Source organism: Fukomys damarensis, unplaced genomic scaffold (genome assembly GCF_012274545.1).
Source record: "Fukomys damarensis isolate Sample0158 unplaced genomic scaffold, DMR_v1.0_HiC HiC_scaffold_15, whole genome shotgun sequence".
In the NCBI taxonomy this organism is placed as follows: Eukaryota; Metazoa; Chordata; class Mammalia; order Rodentia; family Bathyergidae; genus Fukomys; species Fukomys damarensis.
Genome location: NW_022900927.1, coordinates 65,202,913 through 65,225,078, shown reverse-complemented (window position 1 = coordinate 65,225,078; position 22,166 = coordinate 65,202,913). Strand labels below are relative to the sequence as shown.

At 58.0% G+C, this 22,166-nt stretch overlaps 1 protein-coding gene across 7 annotated transcripts in view; it reads right to left on the bottom strand.

Annotated features, from left to right (window-relative positions):
* The window catches only part of Btbd11 (BTB domain containing 11), a 132,292-nt gene that overhangs the window by 33,478 nt on the left and 76,648 nt on the right, over positions 1–22,166 (bottom strand). For 5 of the 7 annotated variants that reach the window (XM_010637597.2, XM_010637601.2, XM_010637598.2 and 2 more), the window contains 2 exons: positions 18,170–18,374; positions 8,285–8,437 (listed from right to left, as the gene is read on the bottom strand). In XM_010637597.2, the coding sequence (XP_010635899.1) occupies positions 8,285–8,437; positions 18,170–18,374 (358 nt within the window). Of the gene's footprint in view, positions 1–4,430; positions 5,306–8,284; positions 8,438–8,524; positions 8,645–18,169; positions 18,375–22,166 lie in introns of those variants that run through there. The other 2 variants (XM_010637600.2, XM_010637603.2) reach the window with 2 other exon arrangements.

Below are 22,166 nucleotides of genomic sequence, written 5' to 3'. Positions count from 1 at the left end.
CTTTCTTTCTTTCTTTCTTTCTTTCTTTCTTTCTTTCGTTTTTTTGAGACAGGATCTCACTACGTAGTTGAGACTGACCTGGAACTCACTATATAGCCCAGGCTGGTCGAACTCACAGCGATCCTCCTGCCTCACCCTCCCAAGTGCTAGGATTATAGGCCTGTGCCATCACGCCCGGCTGCAGCCACCTTTCTAGAGAGAGCACGGGGGTTCCTACTCCCCACAAACCTTGGGCAGGGGCCCTCACCTGCAGAACCTAGAGCTCCGGGTTCCTTGGGATGAAGAGAAGACAGACCCTCCTGGGGTGGGGACACGAGGAAGGACTTGAGTTGAAGCTGCTCTTACTTCCCTCATCGCCTTCCAGCCTCAGTCTCCCTAGGAAGCCAGACTGTCCCTGCCACTGCACAGCTAATGTCTGACTCCAAAACTGAACAGTTTCCAGAGCTGGAAAAACACTGGGGCTCATCCAGCTGGTAGTGTGGCCTCCTATGCCTGAGTGGCTGAGGAAGGGGCAGCGTACCCAGGAGAACAGCACACACACAGGACGTGGTGACACTGTGGTCCCCAGGATGGGCCCTGCTCCCTCATGGTGACCATGGCACCTCCTCTGTGGTTTCACAGGAGCTTTTGTGGTGAGGACGTGGCTTTGTGGAAAAATGTAGCTCCGGCGGAACCCAGATGTCCCCTAGAGCTCGGGAGGTACGCGGCAGGAGTCAGGAGCACACTGGGCGGAGATCAAGCAGAATCAACACTGCGCCCAGAAAGGGAAGATGAAAACCACACCTACCCCATCCCGGGACAGCAGATCCCGCATGGCTGGCCGCACACCTCGGACTTTGGCCCCATTGTGGATGCTCACCCCACTGAAGAGGCTGCTCGCATCGCAGGTGGCAAATATGTTTGTGTTTGCTTCTAACACTTTGGAAGCTCGGGATGGCGTCCAAGCGTTGGCGAACCGTCTGCCACCTGCCACCTGCCTTCAGCCTCTCCAGCTGCTCCTCCAAGAGCGCTGCATGGGCTCTGCTATGCTGGGCCGGCGGCCTCTTTTCAGCCCATGTCCCCTCTTCCGGGTCACACTCTTGGCCCCGGCCCCGATGACCCCGCTCCACCTCTGTCCTCTGAGCCGGCCTCAGTGGCGGCTCTGTGCCCCGGAGAACCTCGGTGGCTGTCTCACAGCTTCCTCCTCACCTGCACGACCCGTCTGGCCCTCACAGCTCCGGTGTCCGAGCTGCTGTGGTTCAGCCTTCTGCCTCGTGGATGACTGACTTGAGGGACTTCGACTGTGAGCCAGGCCCTGAGATCAGGTGACTCTGCTCCAGCCCAAGGACAGGAGGAAGCTGGCTGCCGGAGGGGATGTCCATGCTGTGTCGTTTCTTCCAGAACATTCTCTGCCCCCAGCAGCTCCCCTGCTATTGGGCCGTGTGTGCGGTCTGCACACATCTGTCCTCGCCCCCTGCCCGCCGCCCCCTTAGTGGTTCTACTGCTACTGCTGGGGACAGGCTGGGACTCCAGCCAACCAGGGCCACCATCACCTCACACTTCAGAGAAGAGACAAGGCCACCACATGGCTGGGACAGTGACTCCCAAGCCGGTCACCCTGGCTGATTCTACACCTGCTCTCAGAGCCTGACCCCTCAGTGATGGCAGAAGGTGTGAGGACCTCTGCTGGGCTACAGTCTGTCTCCTGGGTGGTCACTACTTCTGTAGCTCAGGCTCGCCTTGAACACAGTGATCCTCCTGCCTCAGCCTCCTGAGCACCACCACACCTGGCAACTACTGCTTCTCACACACCTGACTCCTCTCACTCCAGAGCTGATGGAAGAGCTGACCTTAAATGGTCCAGAGAGGCTCATAGGAATTATTTCACCTAACCCTGCTGTGGGCCTCACCCAGTGTTTATGATTGTTATCATTTTACTGGTCCAGAAACCAAGGCCTATAGGGAGTGACAGCATGCCCAGGGTCACCCCGGGAGTAAGTGGTCCAGCCCGGATTTGAACCCTGCCAGCCTGGCTGCGAGGCCTGTGTCCCTCGCTAAGGAGAGGCCGGCAAGGAGAAGCCTGCTCAGCCCCCTTGTGGGAGGGACACTGACATTTCCAAGTGAAAGCCACAGCTGCTTCTGCGCAGGCCACGGTGCATCCTGGGGAAAGCGTCCCTTGCTGGGCAAACTCCCAACCCGAAACCTCAGGGTCTGTGTTTGTCTTTCTTCCCCCAGCGCTGGGGATGGAACCCAGGGCCCTGCGGCCACCGCCTGCTCAGAGTCAGGGTTTTGACAAGATGTAAAGGACCCAGCGGCCGAATGTGGCCCCACTCCGGCTCTGCAGCTGCACCTGGTCTACACGGCTTGCTGGTGTCCCCAGCCCGTGTGTTCTCCTCTGCAGGGACCTGTTTCTGTGGCTCCTGCTTTCTCTGCAGGATGTGATGAGATGGCGCCTTGAAGGACAGCTGGCCACAGAGTGCCTGGGACCAGGGAGGGCATCCGGGTTCCAGGAGGCGCTAATGCACTGACCTCTCTTGGAGGCAGCAGCGGCTGTGGGTGTTTGCAGTGGGTGGGCAGCAAGGCCAGCGATGTTCCCTGGAGCAGAAGGGGGGGCCAGACGAGCCCAGGCACGGGAGATGCTTGAGGACACACGGGAACAAGGACACACAGAGGAGCCCAGGCAACAGCCTGAGGGCCGAGGACCGGCTGCGTTGTGTGCCCCGTGCTGGTCTCCTCACCATCCCAGGCCTCCCACTGGCCCCACACCCAGGAGGTGTGGATGTCCGGGTGAAGCACGGTCGCGGGCCCCTCCCCTGCGGTCCATTGGAACCCAGCCCTTCCGTCCCTTCGCTGCCTGGCCGCGCTCCTTTCCCGGTCACCTTGGATCCACGGCAGCATCTCCCCCTCCATCACCCCTGTTTGCTGCCTGCATCTTCTCGGTGGCTGGCAAGTCCTGAGGTCTTGGTTTCCCTAAGTCCACTGAGGTCTGGCACCACCCAGCTCTGGGTGGGCACGGGTGGCACCATGCGCTCTTGGTGTCTGCGGCCGTTCAGTCAACAAGTCCCAGTGGGCGCCTCAGACGTGACTGCATCTGCCCTGCGCGCGCGGCTGCTCCCTGGCACCGTCCCCTACACACGGCTGTGCCCATAGCACATGCACCAGCTGAGCCTCCCAGAGATGGAGTCGGGGACATGGAGGACACACCGGCTCCTACACGAATGTGAAGGTGATGCCATTCTGTCCAAGGGGCTTGGGCGTCCTCGGACCTTGTTATCTGGGGCTCTGGAACCAGCACCCCCACACAACAGGCTTGGAGCCCCCTTATTATTGAGGCCATTCCCAAAGGCACAGATGTCCTCTGTGGCTGGTGGCCATCCACGCCCCACAAAGGAGCCTGCAAAAGGGCCGAACCACCACCGCCCCGTCACGGGCACAGCCTACGCACAGTGCTCCCGGGGCCGCCTTTGCCTCAGAACTCGGTCCGGCCCACACCAAGCAGACCCCAAAACCCAGAGCCTAGCAGGTCCCCCCGGGGGCTTCGAAGGACTGACAGCAGCAGCCAAGGTGGCGGGACTCGGTCATTTCCACCCTGACCACCCGTGGTCCCCTAGTCCATGAACCATGGGTTGCTCCCACCTTGCACACAAGGTCGCACAGTTTGTCTTCAGTGAGAAATCCAAAGCAGAAATAAATTAGCAAAATAAAGGACAAATCATAGGCCCAGGGGCCAGACATTTTGCACAAGGGAAGGGGACCAAGAGATGGAGGGAGGGGGTAGGGAGAGAGGGGACGGGGATGAAAAAGAATTAAGATGTGAATGTCCATGCACCAATTAATTCTGCACAATGAATGATCAGTTGGTATTGCAAGCAAGGACTAATAAAAATAAAAATTAAAAAAGAGGCTAAACTGAGCCATGTGGTAGGGAAAGTAACCCGCACAGGTTGCCCGCTGCAAAGGGATCTCTGATGGGGCTGGGCACGCAGTAGGGAACCCAGTAAACACAGCAGAGGGGCAGAGGCCTGGCTGTGCTGGCCCAGGTCCCTATCCTGTACCCTCGCCACCCAAGCCCTTCCTTTCCAGCCAGCACAGAAGTTGTTTGCAACACTTGTGACAGATTTACTTCATTCTGGAAAGAGCTCAGGGTTCCAATGCCCTCCGGTCATGTGAAGGTGCCGCCTATCAGGTACCGGGCATCTGGACAACACCCTTCTTCTACCTGTTCTGAACAGAGCCCCTTCCAGAGCAGAAAAGCCACCTCCCACCAACAGGAGGAAAACTGCAGCGTTTATGTTGCTATTTCTGAAGCACTGCAAAAGCAGTAATTAAGAAAACACATGAACCTGCCAGGGAGTATTAACCGTTCTTTCCTCCCTCCACGTCCCCCATTCCTCACATCTGGAGAAGCAAGCAGGAGGAAGGAAAGGGCTGCCTTGGCCCAAACGACCGACCTGGCACTTTCACCAAGGAAGAATAAAGGGGTCACCATGGGCGCAGGAGCGGCTGTGTGTGCAAAGGCACTGCTGAGAACCGGATCACCATGGCGAGGCTTCGCTGAAGCTGGGTGGACACAAAAGCTGGCTCCCCCTGCAGCTGGCCGAGGTCACTGAGAGCCACAGCGCTGTGGGAATGTGGGAGCCTGGCACGGCCGCCCCTTTCTGGCAGGGTCCCGGCTGCCTCCCTGCTGGAAGCCTCAGCCAGCTGGCGAGGCCAGTAACCAGGCTAATGGCACCAGCATCCAGCCGCCAACAATGTTCCTGCACTGGTCAGGGCCTCAGAGCCTCAGCTTCCCTGGCTGTTCCTTTACAGATGGGGGCTCAGCGCTGACTCTGAGCTGGGAGCCACCTGGAAACCTGAGGACTTGTGTGATGGACTAGCGAGCTTGGAATGCCTGGCGGAGTGGAGGCACGTGGAAGACCCTCCTGTGGATGGCTGTCCATGGCTTAAAAGGAGAACGGGAGGCGAAGATGGGACGCTACTGATGTTCTTGGGGAGGCTTTGCCCTGGCTGGTTTCCCTAGTGAGAACTCGGCTGTTTTCATTGTGAGAGGAGCTTGGGTTCTCGCTGTCACCAGGGATGGCTGCTGTTCTCCTTGGCACAGACCCTCACCCCGCTGGCGCAGGCTCTCTGGCTTCCCCCTCTGGCCTTCAGGCCTTCCCCGTGCAGATCCTCTGTACGGACTTGGGTGAGACGCTGCTGTGGGATCTGGGGCTCTGGGGCTCTGGCTGGACTCATGGGGGAGGCTGCTGTGGGCTCTACACTTTCAGCCAGACTAGCATGGGAGATCCAGGCCTCTGGCTGGATCCTTCAGGTCTCTCATGTATTCAGATCTCCCGCACTGCTCTGCGCCTGACTTTTTGGTGAATATTATAAAATAAGCCTATAAATTATGTGTCCTGTATTAAGTCTATTCCCTTTCGAGCCCTGACTACAGCAATCTGGGACGGTACCTTGACCCTTCGGATATGTGCAATGGGATGACAATCTGCCATACACAGCATGGACAGTGCCTGTGGGACCCACGGTAGGTCACTGGCCTCCTTGCAGACAGAGCTTCTCTGATCTGGAGACTGCAGTTCCCACTTCCTGTCCCAGTGAGCAGGACTAGAAGGTACGTGGAGCGATGGGTACATGGAGTTAGCGGATTTCTTCTAGTTCACAGAACTTGTCTTACCCTTGTTATTTAGGAAAACTATCAGGATATGGCACAGAGCTCCCCTGGTGTTGGTGGGAGGAACACGCGTGCATCCAGAGCTGTGAAAGCTCAAATCCCTAGGTGGAAGAATCCGCATGTAGCCAGTGTGCTGTGAACATCCACCCGCACACCGTAAAGCACTCTGGAGTACTCGCTGTACCTAGTTTGTTGTAAATGCTCTGTAAACAGTTGTTATACTGTATTGTATAGGGGATAATTACAAAGTCTATACTTAATACAGAAACAATTTTTTTAAAAAAATCTGTGTTTCACAGTTGGTAGAATTTGTGGCCCAAGAACCTACAGCTATGGAGGGCTGATTGTATTTTAGTTTTCTCCTTGGACATTATTTCCAAATGTGATTAGGAGGTGGCTGGAACTTTTTTTTTTTTTTTTTTTTTTTTGGTACCAGGGACCAAACTCAGAACCTTGCATTGGCAAGGCAGGTGGTGAAACCACTGAGCTAAATTCACAGCCCATGGGACAACTGACCAGTACATATGGTCATTGGGGGGACAAACGCATCAAGGATGGAGGAGATATGAGACTCAGAGCTAGGGCCGTGGATGGAGCTGGATCCTGGGCCTGGGGTCTCTTTCCTCATTTCACTCATACCCGTGTGCCAGCACTGAGACGTCCTGGGTGTAACTGCTGGAGTGACAGCATGTGGTCACCAGACCACGCCCTGTGCTGCAGGGCCCAAGCAGACAGCTGGAGGCTCAGGTCCGCAGAATTGTGAAGAGGAACAGATCCACCCAGAAGAGGGTCACAGAGCCCTGTCCAGTCCAGGGCAGGGACCAGGATAACTGCAGCTGCCCTCATAGCCCCAGGGGACAGGTTCCAGGCCTGCAGCAGATTCGGTGACTCCTTGCTGTGCAGTGGGGCAGAGTTCACATGAACTGCACATGTCCCAAACAGCCTCAGCCTGGCACCAACACAATGCAAATGCTATGTAAATGGCTGTCACACTGTACTGGTTCGGGGACAAGGACAAGACTGACGTCTGTGCATGCTTTGTGGCCGGCTGTGCCCAGTTAGATGCCCGGAGCTTGGGTCTGACAGTGCTCCTGGCTCTGCCACTGGACACCATGAGTCTAGGAGCTACCGATGCTCTCGGGGCCTTGGTTTGCTCCTCTGTGCAGCAAGCAGCACAGCTTTTGGGGACACCAACATTTACCCTGAGCCTCATCAGAGGAAGGTCAAAGGCCCATCTCTGTGTGCACCGTACCACTGCAGAGACCCGGAGACAGCCCGAGCCCTTACTTCCTGCGGCTGTGGTCTGCAGGTGCGTCAGGTTTCTGAGCTCACCTTGAGCGTGCATGGACCTCTTACTCACACTGCTATGTCCCTCGTGGGGAAACCAAGGCCCAAAGAGGTCAGGGAGCTTGGCCAAGGGCACAGCAGAGCATCAATCAGAGCAGAGCATCTGGACCTGGACAGTGGGCTCTGGAGGTTCCTACTCTTTAAGCTGGAGGCTTCGTGACAGCTCAGCCGAGGAGGAGCTCTGTCACTCTGGTGCTCAGGAAACACAGTGCTCCCTGCGCCCCCGTAGTCCCGGGCTTAGGATGGAAGAGAGCCAGGGCACCCAGCACACCCGGGATCAAGCTGAGTGGGGCAGAGGCCGAGGCCCTGGGATCTCCTTCCTGGCACCCCTGATGCCAGCTGTCCTAACCGATAAGGGAGCACACACATCTCCCACTGCAAAACCTGGAACATGGCAGTCGCTCAATAAATGGCCACCCCCAGCCCTCCCGAGACCTTGTGCTCCTCTAGGGGACAGGGTGAGTCCTGGTGGCATGGTCACAGACCCCAAGGTGAGAGCCCAGAGGCTGGAGCAAAGGCCCAGGGGTCTGGGTTGTGGACTAGCATCCTGAGCATTTCCGACGGAAGCTCCTTGGCTTGGTATTTAACCTATTGGCACCTGGCTCTCTCCATCTTTGAGGTGGCACGGGACAGCTGTTTCACGGGGCTCGGGGATACTAGACATTAATTAGTCCTCAAAGAGACTGGGCTGGGCCCCTCGTTCTGCATTCCGCACCATCCCTGACTGCGCTAGGGAGCTGGGGGGAGCAGTTAATCCCCCTAGGGTTCAGGGAGTGATGGCAGGGGCTCAGGAAAACAGCTGGGGAGTTGCGAAAGTGCCGCCCATGCGCCTGTGCACAGACGCATGCATCACCACCTCCCCTGGACTCTGGGCTGTCTGGGAGCCAGCAGGGCTCCCCGAGGAGCGCAGAGTCTATGGCTCTCTGCACAGCAGAGCCAGTGCGCCGGGTCCGCAGCAGCCCCACCGGGCTCCAACCCCACCCCCAGCGTTAAGGGAAGGGAGGGAAAAGGACCCAGCGAGAGCCGAGAGAGCCGAGAGCCGCCGGTGACAGCCACCAGGGAGCAGCAGCGGCCACCGCCCCTCCCGCCTGGGCGTCACCCTCACCGGGACCCAGCTGCCCAGCCCCACGCGCGGTTGCCACGGACCCTAGGGGCAGTGACGGTGATCCCGACTGCTTAGCGACTTGGGGATGTCGCAGGGGAATGGGTGGGACCTGGGCGGGGCGGGGCGTCCATCTGCTGTCCCCGCCTCCATCCCCGCCCCCCGTCCCAGCCGCTGGTTCCTACCTGAGCTGGCGCGGCTCGCAGTCCACACCGGGCAGCAGCAGCCGGGCCGCCTGGCGGACATCGTCGCTGTCCATGGAGAAGCTGCGGCGGTGGCCTGCGTGCGCCACAGCGACCCGGATCCACTCCATCAGCGGCGGCAGCCCGAGGAAGGGCCTGGGGGGGACAAGGGGGTGAGGATGGCCCCTTGGGGGAGGGGGCGCCCCGCTCTGCCCCACCGCCCCTCCCCTCCCCTGCCCCTGCCTCGGGACCCCGCAGGCCGGCGACAGCCTCCCCAGGCAGCCCGACCGGGCCGGTGACCCGGGGGTAGGCTCTGTGCCATCGCCGTCGTGGGACCTTGGTCTCCTCATGTGTGCCCGGGGACAGCGAGTGACCGCCGGCATGGGAGGCAGTGCGTCACTGGGAGCACCGGGCGGGCGCACAGCAAGGCCGGCTCCTGCTGGGCGCCCAATCCCCAGAGCCCGCGTCCCTCCCACCTGGCCCAGGGCCCCCAGCCAAGTCTTCAGCCTCTCCCAGCCCAGCGACAGCAGCAAGCTGGGCTAGGGGCCTTGCTCACCCTCAGGTCTGGAGCCTCAGTTCCTGGGCTGTGGCCTTGAGCTTGTTGCAGGCCAGGACTGCACTGCATCCCCAGCCCGGCTCCCATTCCTTCCCAGTGCAAAGCTTTCCAGATGGGGCGAGGTTCAGGGACCGTGGACACTCGTCCCATCCGAGGTGGTTTTACAGAGCACCCAGGTGAGTTTAAGGCCCTCAGAAGGGGGGGATGTTTCCCACCCCACCCCAAGTCCTGGCAGGGTATGAGGGGGAGCAGGAGATGTGCACTTCTAGAGAAAATTTCTCTTCCAAAGTCAGGGGGCAGGGGATGGGCAGAGGCATTAAAATGCAGTTCCGGGCCACTCCAGAAATGCAGACAGCAGTCCAAGGCCTGAACTCTACTGAGCAGGCCCTACCTGTGACTCTGACCTAAGGGGGCAGGGACCATGCTCTGAGAAATGCACTGTGAGGCCATTCTGGTCCGGGGCCACAGTGAGGCAGAGGGTCCGGTCTAAGGCAACCAGGCTTCCGGATTCCAGGCCTCCTGCAGGCCGACTGCACACGACTTTCACCGTAAGCAGTGACCCGGCCTTCACGTCCCTCTCCGTCAACCCCATTCCACTCCCACCCTCGTGCCTCAGACCCACCTCGGAGCTAGGTGTGTGGGTCCCCGTTTCACAGAAAGCAGACTTATGTTTACTGAGGGAGGGTAAGAGCAAGAGCTGCAGGACAGGGCGAGGAGACCACACAGCCTGTGTGCCGCAGCCCTGTGTGACACTGCCATTCTCTGGTCATTTCCCGGGCACCCTGGGGAGCCATCTGGCAGGCCCCGCCCAGGCCGTGGGGTACAGGCCTTCAGCTGTTTAAAAACCCCAAGCCACACTTCAGATCCCGTGGTTCCTCAGTGCTTCTCCTGGGACCTCTGCCCTCCCTGCTCCGCCTCCTTTGGCCCATGGTGCCAGTCAGCACACAGACCCCAGAGGGCAGGGACCTGGGGTGCTGGGCTTGCTGCTCCTGCTGCAGCCCTGGGACAGTGACTGGCAGGTGTAGGCACCCAGTGAGTACTTGCTCACCAAACAGACTAAGATACCCATCCCTTCCTGGTGAAGCTAATGCAATCATGTTGCTAGGCCCGTGGGCCTGCGGGACGGGCTTGGTGGCTCCCCTGGCCTGGCGCGTCAACGTAAACTGAATCAGGCACTCAATAAACGCACACTGGCTTGAAACTGAGTTGGATTGGACTGTCAGGTGAAGCAGGGCTTGTTTTTGTTACTGTCTCTGTCACTCTTGGAAATGAGCCCCCGAGACTCCCCCGGTTGTCCTCAGAGGTGCTTTCTCTTTCCCTGGTGTAGTGGCCTCAAGCACAGCCCCAGCCCCAGGGCCTGGCAGCTGGCTGCTGCCTTTGATGTCCCAGCCCTGGGGCAGCAGCAGTGCCGGATAAATATCAAAGAGGGGCAAAGGTCTGAGACCAGGACTGCTGGTTCCCTCGAATCCAGGAGTCCAGCTTCCCCTGGGATTTTCTCTGTAGCTCTTCTCTCCTTTCAACATCTTCTTCTCATCATCACGCTCACCTCAATAGTTTATAGGCTCATGAATTCTTTGCTAGCAACTCATTAAAAAATCTTCTTATCTTGCCTGCTCAGAGGGGTGGAGGAGAACAGATTATCTGTGATGTTTTCTTTGGAAGAGTTGGAGACAGGGAAGAATTCTAGGCCCTGCGTCAAGGAGAGGGTGCAGAATGCTCAGGAAAAACACAGATCACCTTTTCCTTACGTACATTTTAGGAGAACATCACCCCTCTGGTGCTGACTGCATTCCACTATTGCTTGTTCACATTGACTGCAACCCAGAAGCAGCGAGTTGCTCACGCTTTAGCCAGGTTGCCAAGGCCCAGATTTCACACCCTGAGTTCTGGCTGAATAGGACTTGGGGAGGGGCCCGGGCACCTGCATTCTGGGAATTCTAAGGCAAGCCAGGTTTGTTAGCCCTGCCAAGTGGCTGGGATGCACAGACGAGGCAGGCGATGAACTCAAACAGGGTAGCCAGCACTTAAACCCCCGGCATCAAGAGAGGGGCTGGGTGGGGGGAGTGTGGTGGACTAACGACCGGTCAGCTTGGAACACCCAGCTGAGCCGAGTCAGTGTGGCTCCGGGAGTGGAAGACCCTCCTGAGGATTGCCAATGGCATAAATAGGAGAACAGGAGGGAACATAGATGCTATCGATTTTCCTGGCGAGGCTTGCCGCGGCTCTTCTCATCCTTAGAGAAGCTTGGGTCCTCACTGTGGTGGGGATGGCTGCTGTTCTCCTCAGGGGAGCTCTGGTCTTCGAAGCCTTGAGCGTTGCTTCTTGGCTCCAGGGTGGATCCCTCAGCATGGTGGCACAGACCCTTCACCACACCTGCGCAGACTTTCCAGCTTCCACCACTGGCCTTCGGGCCTTCCCCATGCAGATCCTCTGTTCAGATTTGGGTGAGACGCTGCCATGGGCTCTGGGCCTTAAGCTGGACTTGTGCGGGATGCTGCTGTGGGACCCAGGCCCTCGGCTGGATTTCAGATCTTCAGTGTGTGGACAGATCTCCTGCACTCCTCTGCATTTGAATTTTTGGGTGAATGTTATAAAACAATCCTATAAATCACGCGTCCTACATGAGATCTATCCCCTTGCAAACCCTGACAACAGGGAGAGAAGGTCTAGGCAGGCTTCAGCAGGGTCCAGCCGGCAGGTCAGCTCAGAAGGGCTGCAGCGCCCAGCTTCAAGTGGCAGATGGAGGAATGTGAGGGTTCCTGAGAGGACTGGTGGATGAACAAACAACAGCGAGGCACTGTGGACCGGCGGCAGCTGCTGTTGGACTCCAGCTCTGGCTCGTGTGTTTGGCTCTCAGTCTCTTCAACTGCGAAGTGGGTTTGGCTCAGGTTCCCAAGCCATTTCTGTAAATGGACAACTAGCAAATATGTTAGACTTTCCAGACCAGGTGGTCCCTGCTGCAAGTACTCAGGTCTGCCATACAGGAGGAGCTATAGTCCACACCTAAATGGATGAGCATGGCTGTGTGCCCATAAATCTTTATTGACAAATTGGATGATTTGTTTTAGTTGGCCAGCTTTGGTTGGTTTGGTTCCTACTGAAGAGAATACCTAATATTCTTTGATGCTACTGGAACAGCCAGTTGCTTGGTGGCTTGGAATGGGTCTGATGTGAGGTCCAGCAAACATTTGGATGGAAATTTTGGGAAGGTTAGAAGATAGAATCTTCTCACAAAAGAGGTTAGGGTGCCCCACTAAAATTCATGTTAAAAATCCCCAAAGCAGCTGGGCATGGTGGTGCATGCCTATAATCCCAGCACTTTGGGAGGCTGAGGCAGGAGGATCACTGTGAGTTCGAGACCAGCCTGGGTACGTAGTGAGTTCCAGGTCAGGCTCAACTACATAGTGAGACCCTGTATCAATAAATTCATGGTGGTGCATGCCTATAATCCCAGCACTTTGGGAGGCTGAGGCAGGAGGATCACTGTGAGTTCGAGACCAGCCTGGGTACGTAGTGAGTTCCAGGTCAGGCTCAACTACATAGTGAGACCCTGTATCAAAAAATAAATAAATAAATAAATAAAAACAACCCTCCCAAATCCCCAAAGCAACAGTGGTTCAGGGAAGCGCTGCAGAAAAGTGTCCTGTTCCGCTGTCATGATGGGGATCAGGATGAGGAGAGGGTACTCTCTCACCCTTCTACCTCTTCTGCCACCTGAGGACACCACTTTCCCTCCCTCTGGAGGATGCAGCGCATGGCACCATCTTGGAAGCAGAGAGCATCCCTCACCGGAGACCATCCCTGCTGGGTCTTGACTGGACTTCTGGCCTCAGAACCCTTGTTTATAGGTTACCCAGTATAAGGCATCTTATTATAGCAGCAAAAATGGGTGGGGACACAATGTAACACTGAATGACATATTTAAATGGCTGTGCCTGTTTTCTGACTTAAAAATTGGGGAGTATGACAGGACTCCCTTCAGAGGACGTGGCTGGCTAAATAATGGCCCCCAAAGATGTCACAGCCTAGTCCCTGGACTTGTGTCTGAGTTGGCAAAACATATTTTGTACATGTGACTAAGGTAAGAATCTGAACAGAAGACCCCATGTTATACACTGGGTCCTACATCCCATCACGCGAGTCCTAGTGGGGCGAGCAGGAAGGCCCAGGAGGATGTAGGGCGTGTGGCCACAGAGGCCAGAAGTGCAGGAAGAAGGTGGCACGGGCCAAGGACCAGGGAGCCCCTGGAGCTGCACAAGCGGGAAATGGATCCTTGTGGGCTCCTCCCAAAGGAACCAGCCCTACGACACCCAGACTCCAGCCTGGGAGCCTCAGCTCGGATCTCTGGTATCCAGAACTGTAAAACTCCTTTTGGTCTCCGGGTTGGTGGCCACGTTTGACAGCGGCCGAAGGGAACGAGTAGTGTGGGTGCAAGGGTGGATTGGGGTGTGTCCACTGCTCGATGGGGGCGCTGTCATTCATGTTGTCACCACTTTGTCCCAGTGTCCCCAGCCGTCTTTCTGCTGGGAGGAGGAAGAGGCCCGGCCTCACGGGGACACAGAGGACGCCCCTGCCTTTCCTCCCAGATGGACGCAGAGCTCTGTAGTCAGTGCAGCCCCTTCCTCGCTGCTCCTACTGCCACATCTGCGCAGCTGGAGAGGAGTTCAGATGTTTGGCTGTGGTTCAGGGAGCTCATTGTTCCAGAGACACGGAGAGGGGAGGAAAAGCTGCTGAACTGATAGCAGACAATATCTGGTCCCAGTTTCTATAGCAATACTCCGGGTACCTGCTGCATCTGTGGGCACTAGAGGTGGGCGGTGGCAGGGTGAGAGGTGGCCGTGCTGGTTGCCATAGTGACAGCCCTACTGTGTGAGGTGTGGTCCTGGGGGCGGGGGTCCTGCAGGAGCCCAAGGAGCAGCTCTGGAGCTTTGCCTCATCAAGATGAAAGCACAGAAATCTGGGAATGCGTAAAAACACAGACTCCAATTCCAGGGCTCAGGAGCCGGCCTTCCTAATGAGATGCAGAGGAGCTGCTGGCCCGGGAGTGTCCAGGGCTGGGCCTCAGCTGGATGGTCCCCAGAAGATACTGGGAGGAGACGCCTGTGGTGTCCCCCAGCCTGCGTTCAATAGCACACGTCACGGGTCAGCTGGTCCCTCCACGGACAGACTGACTCGCTCAGGGCTGACACTGCCTGCCTTCCTGACCACCTCCTGCTTCCAGTTTCTGTCTTCAGCTGTGCCAGACCCAGGACAGGAGACTCACACGGGAGTAGAGCTGTCCATGATGCTTTTGTGTTCACAGTAATGAGGGCAGACAGGCAACTGCTCCGTTCAAAGCTGTTTGCAGTCATTTGTCGTGGTTCAGTTCAAATCAAAGAATCCCCTGAACTCAACTTTCCTGTGCTTCTCACCACACTGAACTCCTCTGCATGCCTCAAAGGCCCAGTAGGAGCAGACCCACCTGCCCACCTTGGACTTTGCCTCCTACTGCTCTCCTCTCTCACTCTGCTCTGGCCTCTCGGGCTCCTCATGCATGCCAAGCTCCTGCCCCAGGGCCTTTGTACCCGCCATCCTCTCTGCCTGGTAAGAGCTTTCCCCAGGTATCCGCCTGGCTCGCGACCTTGCTTTCTTCAGGTCTCCGCTCAAACGCTGCCTCCTCTGAGAAGCGTCCCCTGACTGCCCTACTGAAATCAGCATCACGTCCATGCCTGATAGGTCATGACCTGTGCACTTGCTCCTTTTCTGCCTCCTTTGGTAGAGTGGAAGTTTGGCGAGGGCAGGCTCTGCCGGGGCTGGGTAGAGCCCGAGTATCTCTGAGTGGTCGGACAAATAAACGAGGGCCACTCCACACCAATCCTGCTCTTGTGACCCCGCAGAGGCTCTGTCCTCAGCCATCTCAAGGAGCAGCACAGGAAGCCCCACGCTGGCCTGGAAGTCGCTGCAGGGTGATGGGGTCCGTGGCCTGCCACCCGAGGGCAGGCGGGAGCAGCCGGGCCACCCCGGAAGCGGGTGGGGAGAAGCTTCACAAAATGAACGGGGTGCAGGAGGTCAGCTGAGGAAATGCGACCTGGGGTCCCCAGAGCAGCTCCGGCACCACATGCCACTCCCTTTGTGACACTGCCGAATCTCAGGCCTTTCCGGCGTCGGTCTCCCCGACATGGCCTCGTCAGGCGCCTGGGCTTTAATCTCAGAGAAGGCGGGGGGCCCGGCAGGCGCCGCCCTGGCTCCCCTTCCCTCAGGGCCTGCGCCTTGGCAGAGGGGCAGTGGGCAGGGCCAGCGCCCCAAGATCTCGCCGCTCCAAGCAAGCCTCTCTCCCGAGGCTGCAGTTGGGCCACTACATGTGGTTTCGAAAGAACCGCAATTCACAAATCGGAAGCAGCTCACGCGACCAGCAGCCTGGGAACCGCGAGGCAAACTGCAGTGCATTCAGCAGATGGAATATCGTGCAGTCATTAAAAACGACTGCTCCACAGCAGGGCCAGGAAATACCCCTGGTATATTATGAAGCAAAATAAAAAAAGGAATATACAATTATCTATACACAGTACAGGGATTTAAAAAGCCCCCTCCCACTGTATTAAGAAGGGCAGGAAAATGCACTAAATGCTAATTTTGGCTACCTCTGGGGTTAATTTTCCTTCCCCTATTTTCTTTTCTACATTTTCCAAAATTAGAAAAGGAACATATATATATATATATTTCCAGGAAACAGAGGCCACAGCAGCATAAACCTTGAATTTGTAACACCTTGTATTATAGCTATGAAAAGATCCACAGAGTAACCTGGAAGGAGGGGAGGATGTGGCTGAAATCAATAAAACCCAGGAGAAATGCGGCCGGGTGCTCGGATGGAGAAGTCGAAGGGGTGAGGGCAGGCTCAGGAGCCCCTCTGTGTGGCCCCTCAGGGGCCCTGCACTCAGCTGCTCTCATTCTGAGCTCCTCCCAGTCCCCCCTGCTCCCGACAGCGGCCATGTCAGTTCTGCCCTAGGGGCGACAAGTTACCGAAATCCTCCACGGCCAGGGACGCTGGCAACCACTGATTTCCAGGAGGGACAGTGATGTCGGAGGGGAGTCGTGTTCCAGACTGCAGATGTTCCAGCAGTGACACAAAAGTCCATCGTAAATCCTATGCAACTTTTCGGAGTAATTGTTGCTGTTGTTGCTATGTTTAGACAGCGTCTTGCCATGCAGTTCAGGCTGGCTTTGAACTCACTATGTAGCTCAGGCTGGCATCAAACTTGCAGTGATCCTCCTGCCTCAGCCTCCTGATGGCTAGGATTACAGGTGTGCACCACCTTGCCCTGCTCTGGGTATTTTTAAAGATAAAAATGTCTGTAGTGCCAGATGGGTTTTTAGAAGCTCAAGAAATAGCAAAGTTGTAGAAACACTGACTACAGCAGTATCATCCACAATTCGCCACAACCAGAAGTGACACTGTGTGACAGTAAGAGGGCAGACACTGAGCCAAGAATGGCTCCCCGGAGGCAAGATGGCTCTTGAGAAGGTGTGAGGCCTGGAATAGCCCCGTCCCTATCCCTGATTGCCAGGCTCCGCTGGGCACCTAACGTCTCACCAGCCCCGCACAAGGCCGAGGCCCTGGGTGAGGGAGGTGGCTCCATAGCACAGCCTCGCCCAGATGGGCACCGAGGAGGTGGCGCAGATGGGGCAGACTCCCTGCTCTCCCTCACTAGCTCATGGGGCCTGGCCTGGCCACGTGTGGACACGCGTGCTGAGGACACCTCCAGCAGAAGTCCTCCCATGTGCACGTCAGAGGTGACCCCCAAGCCTGTCCCGTGAGGGGTGGGAAGACACAGCCCTTCCCGGGGAGAGCCGCTGCGGGCTTCTGCAGCAGGGGGACAAGCGTTAGGACGCAGACAGCCAGCCGCGCCCGGTGCCCACGCGGATATCTGCCCAGGTCACGCGGGTCTGCGCTGGACTGCACTTCATGCTTCTCAGATGACAAACTAAGGTTCAGCTCTCCCCACAGCCCAGCATGACCCCGGGCCAGAGCCCTGCCAGGGCGGCCTTGCATTTCAGCTGCCCAAGCCCTGCTCCAAATTCAGAAACAGATTCGGGAAGGGAGGGATCCGAAAATGCAAGCACGCCGGGATGGGAGCCAGGTGACTGCGTGGGCGGCAGGGCCTTCATCACAAGTTCTGGGGAGGACGGTGGTGTCGTGAGACCAGGCTGCCCTGCAGGAGACCAAGGGGATTCAGAGCAGAGGCCGCCCAGCGACGAGAGCACAGCCGCAGCCATGGATTGGGCAGGGGGCAGGTGGGGAGCTGGGGCTGGATGTGGGGTGGGGGAGTCCTGGGCTCTGAGGAGGCTGCAGCTGAGGGTGGTGCTAGTCCTGGGGGCTAGGAAGAGGAGGAGTTGGGTAAGCCAGGGGAAGGGGCAGCTCAGTCCTGGGAGTTTGATAGCCCACAGGGAGCAGTGGGTCTGACTAGGCAGCAGCTCATCCGTGTGTCACGGCACCACGGGCCCACGGCCACACACACAGGTGGCTACATAAGTTCCGGTTGCTGTGATCAGGAGGAGAGACCAAGTGCTGTAAGGACACCACCAGCCCGAGTGTGAGAGGGCACAGGAGTGAGGGCAGCACGGGAGGAGGCTCCGGGTGTCCCACATTGCCCCGGATGGTGGAGACAGCTCATCTGAAGAGGGGAGTCCCAAGGGAGGCAGGCGAGTCAGAGGCCACGGCCGAGATTGCACCAACTCCACGGCCACGAAGAGCCGAGTGAGGCCGTCTGTGCCTGAGTTCGGCAGGAACAGCAGGCGTTTGCCACCTCTGCATGTGGGGTGTGCCTTGCCTGTGCACAAGGTGCTTCCTGGTCAGCCCGGCTGCTGGGAGGACCAGAGTGGACACTGAGCCCCAGACGCACTGAAACACGGATGCTGACTTGGGTTCTTAGAAGACCAGACAGCCCCAGCCTGTGTGCCACTGGCTGCCCTGAGATTTCCTGGGGCCAGTAGGGTGAGGTGGCCAGAGCAGAGAGGGGTCAGGGGGCCTGGGCCACAGGGGAGGAGCAGCCCTCCATGCTTCCTGTCCTGAAGGGTGGTGGGAGCCCCAGTTCCAGAAGCGGTGTCCCAGGGCCCAGGGCCGCCGCAGGGAAAGGAGGACAGAGACAAGTGCCCCTGAGGAGGTGGCGTCCGCAGGCTGCTGTCATCACAGGGAAACCACACAGTACCACACGGCCTGGCTCCTCTGACCCGAAGGGTTCCCAGACCCAGGCAGACTCTGTGGACCCACGGGTCCCTGACAGCCCTGGCAGCTCCTGGGCTGCGCAGGTCTCCTTGCAGACCCCACGGGCCCAGGCGGAGGCTGCGCTTACCTCTCCACCTGCAGGCTGACCTTGGAGGGCTCCACGTTGGGGTTCTCCCACTCCATCTGGGGGCAATGCATGAAGTAGCACAGCGTGTACAGCGCCTCGGGCTCCCAGTAGAGGGCGCCCTGCCGCTGGTGCAGGGGGGTGCCGTTGCTGTGGTGCTTGGCGTGCAGTGGCTGCAAGTGGTGCATGGCGCGTGACACCAGGTCACCTGCGGACAGAAATGAGATGGCAGATGAGAGGGGCCCTCTGGGGCTGCGGTCCTCACGCAAGCGGGCACTTGGCGTAACTAGGCCGCGGGGCCCGTGCCATCCCACTCTCTGGAACGCTGTTGTCTCGCCTGTGTTGCCACTCTGCCACCCCGAGTGTGGCCAGCCTTGCTCCCCAAGCACAGGGACGGGCTGCACCCCGCCGCTCTGCCCTGAACATCCGCCTGTCCCCACAGTGCTCTCAGGGACTTTCCTCCGCACGGCCTCTCCCTGCCGCTCTCCCGACACCAGCGACTCCGGCCAGTGTGTCACTTACAATGACAGGCAGTCCAGGGAGGACCCTGGACAGAGCCGAAGATGAGGAAGCGGAGGCTTCTGAGGGTCTCAGCAGGAGCAGCAGGGGCGGGACGCCGGCTCCGGACCCAGACTTGCCCAGGCTCCACCACTTCCGGGCACCAGGAGACTGGAGGCTCCAGTCCGTTACGGCTGTGTCTAGATGCCCCCAAAGCCTCAGCAGTCAGAGGGGAGCTGTGAGAGCTGGCTGGGCCTGGAGTGTGTGATGCTGGGACGAAGGTGTGTGGTTGTGGAACCTGTCCACTGACTGGGCTGGAACAGTCCTGGGTAGGATTAAGGGAGCCCACCAGGGTGTGACTGCTGTTTACGCACTGCTGTTCGTTTTGTCTCAGCAATGAGGAAAGTAGCTACAACATGGTCTTTCTCCTGCTTCTCCTTGATTAAGCCAAACCTGGATGCTCCTAGCTGGCCCCATGGAGGGTCATCCTGTGGGCAGAGCCAGCGTTTCTGGCTAAGATATTGTTCCCAAAGGCAGGCCATTTTGCACCACATCTGTGGATGAAGCCACAGTGCAACACTGCTTTGGTTGCTACCGACTTTCAGTGGGCTCATTTTGCTTTATTTAAATGCTTCTATCTGCAAAGGAAAACTCATCACTTCCTTAATGGAGAAGGAGTGCATGTGCCCCACACAGTCACATGACAGACAGAAAGTCACATGACAGTAAGTCTGCGGGAAATGACACAGTGGCTGCCTTCTGTTATGAGTAACAGGTGTTAGAGAGGGGTTGGGGACCTCTCTCCTCACAGTGAGGAGGGCTGAAGTGAGTTCAAGATAGTCGCACTACCCTGTCCCACAGAAATTCATCTCACCTACACAGGTGGGGGACCCTGGTCAGGACGTGGCTGGGCCAGGGTGCCCAGCTGTTGGGTGGGAAACTGGTGTGGATGTTGTTAAAGATATTTTGGGTGGGATCAACATTTAAGTCTGCAGAGGCTCTGTCTGCAGCCCACCTTTGTCTGGGGGCTCCTGCAGTCAGCAGAGGACCTGGGAGGGCGGTTGGGGCAGGGGGATAGAGCTCAGTCTCCAGGCTTTAACCTCAGCTCCTGCTACAACCTCCACCAGTGTGGCCTGGCGGGGCTTAGGCGGCCTCACCCTACCCCTCTTATACTCCATCTTCCCATGGAAACTTCCAGTATGCCATTTTTACAGGCAATGTGAACCTAGGCACACGAAGCAAGGCCATGGGAGTCCCTTCTCCTCTGGTGGCTCCAGAAAAGGTGCTTGTTACGAGGATGGCCCACCCCATCCACTCTGCCCACCCTCTGGGGAGCTGGCATGGAGCTCCTTTCCCGAGAGCAGCCGCAGCGCCACGATGCCCCTCCCACAGGTTCTCAGCAGCGCCGTCCTGTTGACAGGATCCTGCAGAGAAGGGCCAGTCTGTGCCACCGGGGCCGGGTGGCGTGAGGACAGCGGGTCTAGAGTGCATCCTGGCCCAACGTCTGGATGGCTGCGCAGGGGCCGTGTGAACCCAGCAGAGCGTTTTGTGCCGGCTAATCCCAGGGGGCAGTGTGACCGCTGGGCCCGGGGCTCTGTGTCCTCTCCCCGCTCCATCTCTGCCTGAGGACCTGGCGTCAGGGGCCATCCCGGAAGAAGAGCGCCAGTCTCAAGTGAGCAAACTCGCTGGCCTAGACCTGGGGCTTCTGCCCCAAGGACACAGTCTCTGTTCAGCCGCATCATGGTCCTGGTGCTGTCACAGCAGCATGGGTGGCAATGGGGACAGAGGAGAGGAACGGTGCCACCCGCCGGGCCCGAGGCGGAGCAGGTGCCATGAGGGGCACACAGCCTTCCGGTGGGTTCTGACCTCACTCGGGGTTTGCGGCTAGGTTGATTTTGCCCCTAGGGGACACTGGGGGAAATTTCCGGCGGCCACACACGGATTCCAATGGCGCCAAGCTCAGGGATGCTGCTAAGCATTGAGAAGCATGGGCAAGGCCTTTGGCCCCGAACGTCCCAGAGCAGAAGCCGCGCAGCCCATTCCATAGACAGGACAGTCGAGGCTCCAGCTTCAGCTCCGTCTCCCAGGTCTGCGGCTTCACCCACTGCGGCTGGTCTCCTCCCGAGGCCCAGAGCAGCCTCAGATCACGCGGGGAGGGGCATGCAGCGTGGTGTGCACAGGTACTGACTGAGCTCCGGCCCCACGCCTGTCAGTCCATTTTGGGAACTGGACCCAGCCTGAGAGTTCAAAACACAGCACAGTCTGCAAGCCTGAGGACTGACGCCCAAACCTTATTTACGGACTCCAAGATCTGACAAACAGATGCTCAAAAATAGGAAAGCACGGGCAAAGAAACTCTAATACTGGCAAACGAGAAAATGATAAAGATGTGGCCATTAAAATGTTTATTCAGAACTGCAGTGACATGAAAAAGAATCTTTAGGCTGCAAGGGCAAATGGAAAGAAGTGAAATTCAAAATTATATACAGCGTGGTCAGGATTATGGTATTAAAAACTATGCACAAAATAAATACCAGTGAAGGACAAGACAGCGTTGACCAAGGGTTTCTCTGCCTAGCAGGATTAGGGTGACATTCTTGCTGAACTTTTTTGCAGTTTCTGAACTGTGAATTCTGGCACCTGCTGTTTATAAGCTCAGAACGAAAAGCGTGCTAGGGTGGCACTTACCTCCTGGCACCTTTCTAGGACCAGGCTGGAATATACCGATCTCCTCTCTACTCATCAACTAGCGTCAAAACTAGAAAAATCAGGTCAAGTGTGGGGGTGCACAGCTGCAATCGCAGCACTCTGGGAGGCTGAGGCAGGAGGACTGCAAGCTTGAGCCCAGCTTGGGCACTCAGCAACTTAGGGGAACCCAGCTTCAAAACAAAAAATAAGAAAAAGGCTGGGGATGTGGCTCAGGGCAAGGCCTCAGACTCAATCCTCAGTGCTGAAAATCAGAAAGATGAGGAGGGAGCAGAGAGGAGGAGCAGGCAGACATTCTGTGCCCTCCTCACCCTCACGCCGAAGGTTGGGAGCAGCGTGTGGGCCTCTGCTCTGAGGCTCTGCGTCCCCGCCTCCCCAGCCACCCTGTCGCTCTGCCCGCTGTGTTTTCACTTTGGGTCTCTCTTCCCACAGCAGCCTGGCCACTGAGGACTGCACACTGAGTCTGGGGCCACCGCCCTCCGGGGCCCTCAGGCCTCCGGTCAGCCGAGCCCTTTCCCCTCACGGCCCAACCTGGGGCACAGGCCTGGGGCCCACTCTCCCCGCGTCAGCATCCAGACGGCCGGCGTGCCATCTCATCGTCCAGCCTCTGGGAAGCGGGAGAGCAGGACAGGCCGAGGTGTTTCAGACACAGGGCTCCGCCTGGCTTCCCCTGCGCGCACAGGGCCAGCGAGAGCACCTGCTCGGCGTGGACGGGATCGGCAGGCGTGGGCGCGTGGTGTCACTTGCCATCCGCCCCTCCCACCATCCTCTCCGGTCCCAGGCTGCCCCCACAGGC